This window comes from Orycteropus afer, unplaced genomic scaffold (genome assembly GCF_000298275.1).
Source record: "Orycteropus afer afer isolate SDZICR_OR568_19922 unplaced genomic scaffold, OryAfe1.0 scaffold00140, whole genome shotgun sequence".
Lineage (NCBI taxonomy): Eukaryota > Metazoa > Chordata > Mammalia > Tubulidentata > Orycteropodidae > Orycteropus > Orycteropus afer.
This window is the reverse complement of record NW_006921727.1, coordinates 5,155,406-5,168,669: the sequence shown is the minus strand read 5'-3', so window position 1 is coordinate 5,168,669 and position 13,264 is coordinate 5,155,406. Positions and strand designations below refer to the sequence as shown.

The window sequence follows — 13,264 nt, the reverse complement described above, 5'->3', positions numbered from 1 at the left end:
ATAATTCAAATCACCACCCTTAGCTTCCCTGAGGGTATACCTACGAATCTCCTGGGAAGATTCGCTCTCCTCTTGCTCCGGCTGTGTGTCTTGGATCATCCTCATCTCACCCCTGGATTTGGGACAGCAGCTGTCATCTGATCTGCTGATCGAGGTTCATCAACCCCGAGAGTTGGGAGGATCCACCAGACCTACTCACGGACCCGGGACTCGCCAGCCTGCCAGCCTCCACCACTACGTGAGACGAACCCTTGGGTGTCTGTGAGTTCTGTGAGGCATTACAGCGAAATACAGAACCCTAAGACTGGGGAAATTACTGGGAGGAGGAGGAGGACTTAATGTCTGCAATGATGGAGTGGCATGGTAGTTTGGACATTTGGGACATCTTTGACCTCTGCCTCATGGGGACCGGGCTCGTGCTGATCTTCCTAAGAGAAATTGTTCAAGCAGATGACATTTAATAAGTGTAATTTTAATAGCTTGGATCTATTTTTAAGGACCTCTCCTGGCACAATGGGTAAGGTATTTGGCTGCTAACCAGAAGATCAGCAGTTTAAATGCACCAGCTTTTCAGCAAGAGGAAGATGAGGCAATCTACTTCTATAAAGATTTAGAGCTTTGGAAACCCAGTGGGGGTTGCTATGAGTTGGAATCACCTGATGCCAGTGTGTTTGGCTTTTCTTTGATTTCTATCTCTTTTTTAACAAAATAATTGTAAAAGAGAAATCACACTTCATAGTAATCCATGCAAAACTAAACAAACTCTGATGTTGGAAACAGCCACTTGCATACCTAGCCAAATTGGCAGAATCCACTCACATGGTAGTTGCTACAAATACGTTGTTCTAGAGATTTTCGTGGAAAACCTAGCAGATCTAATTGAACTCCTCCAGCTCAGTCTGAGTCAATAGTGTAATGCAGCTAATAATTTAAAGGGGGGGAGGAAGCTGATGAAATCTTGGGCTGTATTCTTAAGAATTCAAGCAAGCATCTAGACCATGGGAGAATCCATTGTGTCTCTGTTATTTAAGTGGTATACAATTATGCTATATTTTCTTATAAAATGGCCTTGAGGAATGTACCTACTTGATAACCACAATCACTCAAAACCCGTGAGCCGAGAACAACACTCCTATATCTGGGAAAGTCATCTTCGCTTACCGGCAGCAATGCATTTAAAGAAGGGATGGAGAAAGGGCAGGGAAGTAACTGAGTAGATCACTGGAATGACCAGTGCTACAGCCAGTTGCCCCGCAGCCAAGTATATTTGTATGAGTCACTAGCTCTTTCAGCAAAGAGTATAATTTTTATCATTCACTTCTTAGATTGTACATAGTTTTATGCCAAGTCTATGCACACCTACTGCTGCTACAACTCACATACTCTTAGGTTCCACAAGGGTTACTGCTGATGGAAGAGCAGCTGTTCTACCCTATTCACTAGGCTCCCATGACATTTTATCCTGTCGCTTTCTCTAAACACCTTAGAAATTAAAAGTGGAATAGATTAGGTCATCTACTCATTCTGTATGCCTGGGTCTATTCCCTGAGGCCATGTCTAGTCAAATTTCCAAACAGCAATTCCATCATTTCCTTTTGGAAGGTTGTTCTAGATCTTACTCACTCAATACTTGGGAATTGTTTCCTGAGTCTATAATGTACTTTAGCGTAGTGCCCAAGGCATTTGACTGCTAACCAGAAGGGTGGCAATTCAAACCCACCAGCCACTCCTTGGAAGGAAGGTTCGGCAATCTACTTCTGTAGTGATACCGCCTTGGAAACCCAAGGAGGGGTCACTATGAGTTGGGTCCAATTTGATGGCACATAACAACAACAACAAACAACATAATGTACTTGGTTTGACCCTCTGGTGAGCCAAGAAAATAAGTAGCTCTCTTAGAACAGGATTTTATTCTATACACCTGGAAAGTCAGTAGTCAAAGAATGGTATTTGAAGGGCTTCAGTTCTACCTTGAGAACACCTAATCTGACAGTCCATGCATTTCGTCAAGCTTGCTTCACTTTTTTTTTTTTTAAGTCACAGAAGGAATGTCCAACAAAATTTACTATAATGTATTTTATAAATTAAAATTCCATATGCACTCTAGTAAATAAAAATACCGAAGAGAGAACGGGGGAATTGGTAAGAACTACCCATAACTACACATGCTCTAGATCAGTGGTTTTGGCAGTAAGATCTATAAGAGCTCTCAGTGTTCCTCAGAGCCCTCTGGGATGCCAATTAGAGAAGAGGGGGCTGAGTGGTGAGGGTTCCTGGCCCCTCTCCAGCTTAAACCAAACCTGTTTTTTAGCCTGTTTCTTAGGAGAGCAGTTGCCTAACATCTCATTCTTACAAATGATTATTCAACACGATGAAAACCACAATTAAAAATAAAATCAAGCTAGTTTAAATTTTCACTGAAGTACATAAATGCTTACTTTGTTTGCACAGGGTTCTCAATCTTGTTAATTTCATTATTATATTTACCTTAGATCCTGGTGTTCCAGGCTGACCTAGTGAGCCATCACGTCCCATCAAACCCTACATTTTTAAGTGGCAAATTTCAAGAGTAATTTAGAGAAGAATATTAAAAAATATTAATTTCCAAGTTACACATCCTCACAATTAACCCAGTAAACTATAAGATGATATTGGAAACATTTTCATACACATACCAAATAAAGAATAAAAAAGGATCAAATTATACAAGATAGCATGAAGACTAGAAGGGTTCTTATAATTCTATTGCTCAAAAAACCTACAAATAGCACAAATTAATGGAGAACTAGTAAAAGTTGGAGTCATATTTAAAGGAGAGCTTTTTTTTCCCTATTTATTCCTGTGTAAAAAAAATTCACCAAATGTCTTACCAAGCACTGAGTAGGATATCTATTTTATTAAATTGATATAATTAAATGAAAAGTCATATATTTTCAAACATAAAAACCAATCTGTTTAGTTAAAGAGAAAGCTATTACAGAGAGTTTGATTCACACATTAAAATTAACAGTGATTTCTTTTAGCAATAAATTTAGACATTTTTAATGGAATTTTGTACATGCAAAATATGATTCTGATAATTTCTAATATTAAACTGCATATATCCCTTCTATTCCCAAAAACTTCCAAAATAATTTTTGCATTAGTTTAGGACCCTCCTACATAACTTTTCCTGAGAGTATTCACTCTCATTTTTATAATAAGTAAAGTTGCTAGAGTAGTTTTCCCTATAAACATCTTAGGATATTTTAAAAGGGCGGATGCTAGGAGAGGTATCACACGTAGATGGACCTGAGCAAGTAAGTCAGGCAAAGGCTAAACTTCTTTCAACAAAATCAGTGGCCTATTACTTAGGGTTTCTGGCTGTTTATCATTATTAGAGGTTCCATCTCTTAATGGTCTAAGATTTGGCATCAAATGAATGACTAATTGTACAAAGGAATAATTGGCATCACTAGAGTAATTCTCCTTTCCTTAAAATTTCTAGTATACAACAGTGGGAATGAAGTTGTTGCTTTTTTTGGTTTGTTTGGTTTATACCAGTGACTTTTCTTAAAAGTGATCCAAACTACCTTTATCTAAAATTATAAAGTTTTAAAAGGGGCAAAAAATAATATTCACTGAATTTTAGACTTTCTCACAGTACTCAGTATTTTCTAATGTATAGATAGAATATTTATTTGTTTCCTGAACTTTTTGGAAGTAATCAATTTTTTAAAAATCTTAAAAAAATAGAGTCTCTCCTCTATAAATATGGCAACACAGATAATATTTTTCATATAAATGTATAAAATTTGTGGACCCCAATAATCTTATTCTTAGATTCCATACAGTTTTGTGAACTCCAGAATAGTAATTCCTGGTATATAATAACAATATTTTTAACAGTCTCATAACAATGAGGTTAACATACAGGCATTCCCGGAACTCCTTTTTTTCCTTGTGGTCCTGGAGGTCCAATTTCTCCCTAAAAATCAAATACAAATCAAACTCTTAAATTCACTTTATTTATTTGCAGGAATTTTCTATGAAAACTCTATGGAATAAAATCTCAATACCAGTCACCTTCACTTTTCTGCCTTCTCTTTATTCTAATAAAGAAGCAAGACAAGGCAGAAAAATCAAGAATCAAAGAACTTAAAGACCTATGGTGTAAGGAATTAGTAACTCAATTTTTTCATTAGGAAATCTCGAGTGATGCTTGCCATCATCTTAAAGTAAAATCTAGCAGCTCACACAGAGTTGATGAGGTGAAATAGCAGCATGAGAAATAAAGTGAAAAAATTATATCACAGTGACTTCCACTGGGTTTCCAAGAAGGAAAATCTTTATGGAAGTAGATTGTCCCATCTTCCAACCATGCAATGGCTGGTGGGTTGGAACTGCCAACCTTCTGTTTAGCAATCAAATGCCTTAGGCATTGCATTACCAGAGCTCCTTATATAGAGTTTAGGGGTTATGATAAAAAAAATAAATTAATAGAGAAAAAATAGGTTCAGAATTTAGATAAAAATATCTAAAATTAATGGCTAATTAGATGCTCCCATAGATCTTCTGCATGTAGAAAAAAAAAAAATAGCAAGGACATCTTCTATGAGGCAGAGCTTGTTAAAAAAGTAGAAAAGGTCTTCAAAGATCACTGATTTGGGGCAGGGGGAGAAAAGAAACAAAATAACTCTTTGTTTGGGCTATGGCTATGAGAACTGGATGATAGCTCTGGTAGTGTAGTGCCTAAGGCATTTGACTGTTAACCAGAAGGGTGGAGGTTCAACCCACCAGCCACTCCTCAGAAGGAAGATTGGGCAATCTACTTCTGTAGTGATACCGCCTCAGAAACCCAAGGAGGGGTCTCTATGAATCAGATCTGACTTGATGGCAGTGAGTTTGGTATAGTCTTCTTCCTCAAAAAAAAAAAAAAAATTTACCAAATATATAAAAATAATCAATGAGATGAGAAAGCTATTAAGATTTGTAAAATATAAAATAAGAAAAGATAAAATACATCTAATTAGAATTCTAGAAAGAGAGAGAAGAGATCTGAAATAATTTGAGATAATGGCTAAAATTTTTCTGGAAATAATTGCATAGTCAGGAAGAAAACTGACCTACAGCTTGAATGAATAAAAAGAAATGTAGCTATATCATAATGAATTTTCAGAACATGAAAAGAAAATACTTTCAAAGAATCCCCAAAAAAAGGAAAGATCATTTGCAAAGAAATGATAACTGCAGAGCAGCAGATTTCTAAATGTTAACAATGGAAGTCAAGAAGTAATGGAATACGATCCTCCATACATTAAGAGAAAATAATTGTCAACTTTGAGTTGTATATGCTGTAAAACTATTCCTCAAAAACAAGAGTAAGATTAAGACATTTACAATTATGTAAAAACTGAAAGCTTAGTCCAAAATATGTACACTAAATGAAGTTCTAAAAATATAGTTAGGGAAGATGTAAAATTGTTCCAAATTCGTTTGAGAGAAAGATAAAAAGCAAGTAAAACGGTAAACAAATATGTAAATCCTAGTTAATATTATATGTAAAGAGCCAATCAAAATTTGCAAAACTGTTTCTAAGGTTGAAATACCAGCATCTGGTATTATATTAATTATATAATTAATTATACAATTATAATTATTCAAATACCATTTGTTCAACTATTATTTGAACAATTAATAGTTGGTATGAATGTGAGAAGAATGTATCCTATGTGAAAACAACAATGATGTGTCATCATTTGCCCTTTTGATTATCAGGTTGTTTTAAGCCTTTCAATTCTCATTAATACTCACCTTTTGTCCCATTATTCCTTGGTTTCCAGGAAATCCTGGAACTCCCTAAAAAATGAGATATATATATACATATTTAATATAAAAATGTGAGATTATATTATTAAAGAAAAACTATCATAATTAGAATATTTAGCTTATAAATAATACATTGTTTTAAACTTATGCATATTAAAATATAATACTGCTATGTTAAAGAGAAGGAAATTCTTATACATGTATTGATACCTTGGTAGATAAGGAAAGAAATTTGGGCCCATCAGTACTTCTTTGAAGCCCCTTTACACTATGAGGGTTTCAAAGAATAGCAGTACTCTGTAAATCAGGGAAAGTGTTATAGCTGTTATTAGCTATGCAATAAAGTATCTTCTACTATAAGGAGAATTTGCAACTTTGATTTTCATATACTGAGCAAATTAACACTACAATGACAAACATGTTAGTCACATATATAGTGTAAGACACAAGAACAGTTCTAGTGTTAAAATCCGAATATGAATCATACAGTAGAATTCAGGAGATCTCTCTCCTGAATCTCCAATGGATCTACAGACTCAAGACCATAGTACTGGGGGACACCAGACTCAATTGGCACAAGAAAATACATAAAAATCTTGTTCCTCAACCTACATTGATGAGTAGCGACTTGGGTCTAAGATGCAGCTAATGGTCTCCTATCATCGGATGCAAAGAGGAGTGCAAAAAACCAAGGGTATTTGGAAGCAATCAGCCCTAGGACACAATGGACCTCAAGACCAGAAGAACTAGATGGTGCCCAGCTACCAATGCCAACCACTGAGGAAAGGATCAAAACTGGAGATCCTGGATAGAGTGGGAGGAAAAACATGGAACAAAATCCAAAAACACAATAATGACCAGAATTACTGGTTGGATGAAGTCTGGTGGGACCCCAAATACTAGGGCCCTGGGATACATTTTGAGCCTGTAATAAAACTCACTCCCAGGGGCTGGCTCTCAGCTCAATAGTAAACAAGATGTACACGCAGACCACTCAACTCAGGGTGATGCACCCACATAATCTATAGAGATGCATTCCTTAGAGCAATCGACCACAGGGCACCAGAGGGGCAACATTCACACAGAGGAAATGCAGGACACACAGGAGTGCATAACTATGAGGGGCATGTGGTGGGGGGAGGTTACTGGGCCAGGAGGGGAGGAGACTGGGTTAGGGCTGGGGATGGTAATTGGGGAGTGAAACCAAATGCACATGAAATGTTAAATGTAAAACAAACTCTGCTCTGTAAACTTGAACCTAAAGCACAATAAAAAATAAATTAAAAGAATTCAGTTAAATTCTATTTAGCTCAATTCTGTTTGCCACTGCACTTTGACCTTTGCAGAGCACAAAGGTGATAAGTGAGCAATGTCTGTCAACCAGGGGCTTACAAAGTAGTTGAAAAAAACCTTTGTAAATATACTACTTCAAGAATAATATAAAGACAACATAAATATTTTTAAGTAGCACTATAAAACACCGGGAGCTCTGGTGACATAGCACCTAAGGCACTTGACTGCTAACCAGAAAGAAGGCTGGCAGTTCAAACCCACCAGCCACTCCTCGAAGGAAGGTTGGGCCATCTACTTCCATAGAGATATTGCCTTGGAAACCCAAGGAGGGGTTGCTATGAGTCAGATCCAACTCCACAGCAATGAATTGTTGTTTTGTTATTGTTATAAAATACCACCAAAATATACTCAATAAGTACTCTAAATAGAAAGTAAAAGTAAAAATCATTGAGTTTTAAGTATAAAGAAAATATGATATCAGTTATATCCTTCTAATGCAGAAAATTCATATTCTCGATGTAACAAATTAGGATAAATATAATTAAAAAATAAAAGTGTCCATATCAATAGGCCATAATTTGGCATAAGGCCACCCATAACTATACCCATCCAAATACACACACACACACACACACATTCACTATGCATCCTAATCTAATTAAAATCTGTCCATGAAAGATTATCAGAGACAAGGTAGCCATGTGCTGATCTAGGCTGGAAAGCAGTACAGTTGTGTCAGTGCAGTGTCCCATGGTGCCCAAGTGTACATGCAACTATCCATGATGCTGACAGACCAGAGAAGCTGAATTTCTTGCTGCACATAGTTCTTTATTTCTTGGGACTTCAATCACTATTCAAGTCTCTACACACAGTCTATGATTTTAGGAGGAATTATAGATGTCCAGAACTTACTTCTACTTGTTAATCCAATCCCAGTGTCATCAAGAGCACATTCTCAGTCTGGGAAAAAGCAGAGTGATACCCAGGCATCTCTGACCTACTCACTGGCCTCTACACTCAGGAGACCTTCAGAACCCATTTCCCCACAGTTCACTTCCTGGATCTGATTTAATAATCTCTTATCTGAGTTATGTAAATTATGATTTTGGTCAGTATTAGCACACAGTCATAAATAATCTTGATAATTTGATTGTGTGGATCATGACAAATTATGGATAACATTGAGAAGAATGGGAATTCCTGAGCACTTGATTGTACTCATGAGGAATCTGTACCTTGACCAGGAGGCTGTCGTTCAAACAGAACAAGCGGACACTACATGGTTTAAAATCAAGAAGGGAGTGTGTCAGGGTTGTATTCTTTCTCCACACTTATTCAATCTATATGCTGAGCAAATAATCTGAGAAGCTGGACTATATGAAGAAAAACGTGGTATCCGCATTGGAGGAAGAATCATTAACAACCTGAGATATGCAGACGATACAACTTTGCTTGCTGAAAGTGAGGATGACTTAAGGCACCTAGATGAAGGTTGAAGAATACAGTCTGCAGTATGGATTACATCTCAACATAAAGAAAACAAAAATCCTCACAACTGGACCAATGAGAAGCATCACAATAAATGGAGAGAAGATTGAGGTTGTCAAGGAATTCACGTTGCTTGGTTCTACAATCGATGGCAATGGAAGCAGCAGTCAGGACATTAGACGACATGTAGCATTGGGAAAGTCAACTGCGAAGGAACTGTTTCAAGTGCTGAGGAGCAAGGATATCTCCTTGAGGACTAAGGTGCGCCTGACACAAGCCATGATATTTCCAATCACCTGGTATGCATGTGAGAGCTGGACAATGAATAAGGAAGACCGAAGAAGAGTCGATGCTTTTGAGTTGTGGTGCTGGCGAAGAATGCTGAAAGTACCGTGGACTGCTAAAAGAACTAACAGATCTGTCCTGGAGGAAGTGCAGCCAGAATTCTCCTTGGAAGCAAGAATGGCCAGACTTTGTCTCACCTATTTTGGTCATGTTGTAAGAAGGGACCATTCCCTGGAGAAGGATGTCATGCTTGGTAGGGTGGAGGGTCGATGAAGGAGGGGGAGGCCTTCAAGGAGATGGATTGATACGGTGGCTGCGATGATGGGCTCGAGTATAGCAGGGATTGTGGGGCTGGCGCAGGATCGGGCAGTGTTTTGTTCTGCTGTGCATGGGGTCGCTATGAGTTGGAAACGACTCGATGGCACTTAAGAACAACAACAACAACAACATAAATAATCTTATATAACATCTTATATAATATACGAGATATTGAAATTGGTTTGGGGGAATTCCAGATTAAGAAAAAAAACAAAGATTCCTCTTATTTTCTGTCCTTCAAATTGGTCAAAAATTAACATATATTTCACAAATATAAAAAGAAGTCTTCGTATTTATGTTCACTTATATTAACAATTCTTAAATGAATACTCATCTGTTGAACTATAAGTAAAATATGTATTTAATCACTGCATAAAATATTATAAACAAAATGTAAAACTGAGTCATAGAAATAAGTCTCAACAAAATGCCATGAGCATGCATGAAATAAGAAACGTGAGAGAGAGAATGGGTAACCAGAAGAACTGAAATCATTTAGAGCTGTATTAGTTAGTAAAATACTCCTAGATAATATTTTCATGGGCTCCTGATGAGTTTATTTAAATTAACTAAAAGTTTTTCCAATTTTACATTAGTAGAAAATGTCATTCAAAATAATTTCAAAGTTACCAGTTTGTTGATCCAAAAGTATTTAGTGACAATTACTTCATAGAGCAAATGTTTTTCCAAACAATTTTATATTTCATTTTCTGGTCTATGTGGTTTTGGGTTCAGACAACTGTGAAAAAGTATAAGTAAGGACAGAAATAAGTATTTTATTTGGTAAAAGTAAATTTCCTCCACTTGTGTGATTTCAATTTAGGTTTGAGGAAGAGCAGAGAGTCAACTGGAAAATCTTGCATAATGTTGTGGTGAAAGAATGTTGACATGAAAAAAGTTCTAGATGCTTCCCTTCAACCATTTAAACCATTGCTGTGCAACAAATAAGTCAGTCAGAATAGAAAGCCATACTTTAGAATAAAGAGGTTGGCCCTTATTTTCCAGAGACCACTTTGTAATGAAGAAAATGTGTCCATGACACATTATTAAGAAAATATATCATACTTTTTCCACATCAGTAAAGTCACATCCCTGAAACTGGACCACCTTGGCTCAAATTTGCTTGTAAGTAATGCAGTATTTTCAATGTACTAAAAAAGACCTAATCCAATTTTATCTAAAAATTTTCAACCTTTCTACACTGTGGTAGAGATACTTAATATCATACAGTTATCAAAATATTATATGATTCCTTTTGTTATATCAAAAAGGGATTTGTTCATTCTTAAAGATTAAATGAAGGAAAACACATATGCTGAATGTTTTTTTCTTATTAGCCTTAATAATTACTAATAAAATGATTCTTAGTAAAGCACAGAGTGAAACACTTAAAAATTTAGATGCTGGAGTCAGCCACCCCCAGCCCATTACCTAGTGACTGATTGGCCCTAGGAGAATTATTTAAATTTTAAAATCTCAGTATCCCTACTTTATACGTGGGATATATAATAGAATCTATTCCTCCAATTATTACATTATATCAAATAATTATCACAAGTGCTTACAGTACCTGGCACTATAGTGAACAAAAATTCATACCTGTCTTTTTATAGCTTCTCCCTGACCTGTGACAGGTTAGACAAGATAGATGACATCAAATCTTCTCATTGTCTTAAAATTTCATTCTCTTTCTAAATTTTTATTTATTTTTGCATTTCTGCCTTTCCCTACCCTCATTTCCAAAGCATTCAACTGGATTCAAAGATGACTTTAGCAATCTGAGGCCTCTCACTGGGCGAGTGAGGGTATGAGGCACCAACAGGTTGGTAGGGACCTTATTCATTACCTTTTCCCTTTTCATGTTAAGCTTTGATTCTTAAAAAAAAAAAAAAAAAAGTACAATGACTTTTTCTTTTTAAATGTATTTTGTCAGTTTTCATTGAGGAAATTTGACCAACAGCTTCAAATATATTTGTAGTTGAATTCTACAATGTTTTTCAATCCTTCTCTTAATTCTATACTACTGGAAAAATCATTGTGAACAATGTATGAAAGAGTACTCTAGGGTAAGATAACTAAAGAGAATGTACTCACAATAATAGCTGCCAGACTGAAAAGAAACTAGTACACAAATACTTGCATTAAACCTTTATTAAGGAAATTACCAAATTTCACTAATCCTATTTTATATCTTAATCAATCTTTAAAGGGAGAAAAAAGTCACTTTGGATGCAGTTCTTCTCCCTGACCTATAGACAAGAAACCACATGGCATTGGACCAAATTACACAAACACTAATTTATATACAAAATATTATTGGGCTATGTGTGCTTATATACAACAGAAAATTTCATCAGTTTGGTATCATATGCTATAGAGATAGACCAAGAGTATCATTACAAGAAGGTTTTGGGAGTTGTTTGCAAAGCTGCTTTACTATTGAAATTTCTTTTCTGCACTTAAAGGCATTTCTACATTGTTAAAAGTCAAGCATGAGTTCTAAACATTTTTCCTGTTGCAAAATATAATTTTTCAGGGTAAAATAAAAAAAAAGACAAATATTTAATACATTAAAACATAGAGAAGGAGGAGGACTGTATGAAGAGGGAAGGACAGGATAAGGAGACCCAAGGTCAGTCTCTGCATTGCTATATTTTGGGAAAGCCATTTAGCCACCCCAAGCCCAAAGAATCTAAAAAATAACCTGCCCATTTGTATCAGCAAGGAAAGTGAGATTATGTGTGTGTAATATACCAATGAGCTGAAAGCTGAAAGTTGTACATATGTAGAAATAATAACTGATTACATTTTGAAAGAAGAAGTTCTAAAATTATACCACTTATTCTAAAATGGGCTGTGATCCTCTGAAAACTTAAAAAATGTGGACCATATGTATTGGGTACATGGAATGTCACCATATAACTCAAAACAAACTGTAGCAAATTTTTTTCCAAGAGTAAATCTAAAAATGGATTTTTCAAAGACTTTTATAGCTGGCTCAGTTTCTGAGTACAAGTTACACATCATTTTTCAAGAAATACGAACACTGTATTAATATTTTTGAAATTTCATATGAGATAAAAACCCACTGCCATCTAGTCAATTCTAACTCATAGCAGCCGTCATTTGGTTTCTGGGCCTGTAAATATTTACAGAGGAGCTCTGATAGTGTAGTGCCTAAGGCACTTGACTGCTAACCAGAAGGCTGGTGGTTCAAACCCACCAGGCACTCCTCAAGAGGAAGGTTGGGCAATCTACTTCCATAGTGATACCACCTCGGAAATCCAAGGAGAGGTCTCTATGAGTCAGGTCCGACTCGATGGCACATAACAACAACAACAACAACAAATATTTACAGAAGTAGATTGCCTCATCTTCCTTCTGTAGAGCAGCTGGTGGGTTTGAATCACCAACTTTCTGGTTAGCAAACAAATGCCTTACCCACTGCACCACCAAAGCTCCCTTTCATACATGATAGACATTATTTTTAAAACACCAAATCAAAGGTGAAACTAGCTTGCTGAATAAAACTAATGAATGAATTTTAACCTTAATTTAGATAGGAGCTCTGGTTGTGTAGTAAATAACCACATTTAATAATTATATCTACTTTTAAACCTATGTGTCTTTTGGGAGCTCTGGTAGCATAGTGGCTAAGACACTTGCCTGCTAACCAGACGGCTGGCGGTTCAAACCCACCAGCCACTCCTCGGAAGGAAGGTTGGGCAATCCTACTTCCGTAGTGATAACTGGCTCGGAAACCCAAGGAGGGGTCACTATAAGTTGGGGCCGACTCGATGGCACGTAACAACAACAACAAGTGTCTTTTATTCATAACCTCATATTTTAATATATTGTTTATATATTATCACATCTAAATCACTGTACTACCTAGTATGTAACTCAACCCACTCTGAAACTTATGTTTATGTTATAGATATCTCATTATTTACCATTGAAAAATAATGAGACTATTACTGTATGTAATTAATGGGGACATTAAGGTGAATCTCAAATATACAATGGCAATTTTTAAAAAATTTATTTCATATAGAAATTAATAGTACAGACA

At 36.1% G+C, this 13,264-nt stretch overlaps 1 protein-coding gene across 1 annotated transcript in view; it reads right to left on the bottom strand.

The window, feature by feature from the left end:
* COL21A1 (collagen type XXI alpha 1 chain) overlaps positions 1 to 13,264 on the bottom strand; it is a 184,527-nt gene that overhangs the window by 23,366 nt on the left and 147,897 nt on the right. The window contains exons 17-19 of the mRNA XM_007945617.1: positions 5,794 to 5,838; positions 3,914 to 3,967; positions 2,488 to 2,541 (exon numbers count right to left, since the gene is read on the bottom strand). Of these exons, the coding sequence (XP_007943808.1) occupies positions 2,488 to 2,541; positions 3,914 to 3,967; positions 5,794 to 5,838 (153 nt within the window). The remainder of the gene's footprint in view (positions 1 to 2,487; positions 2,542 to 3,913; positions 3,968 to 5,793; positions 5,839 to 13,264) is intronic.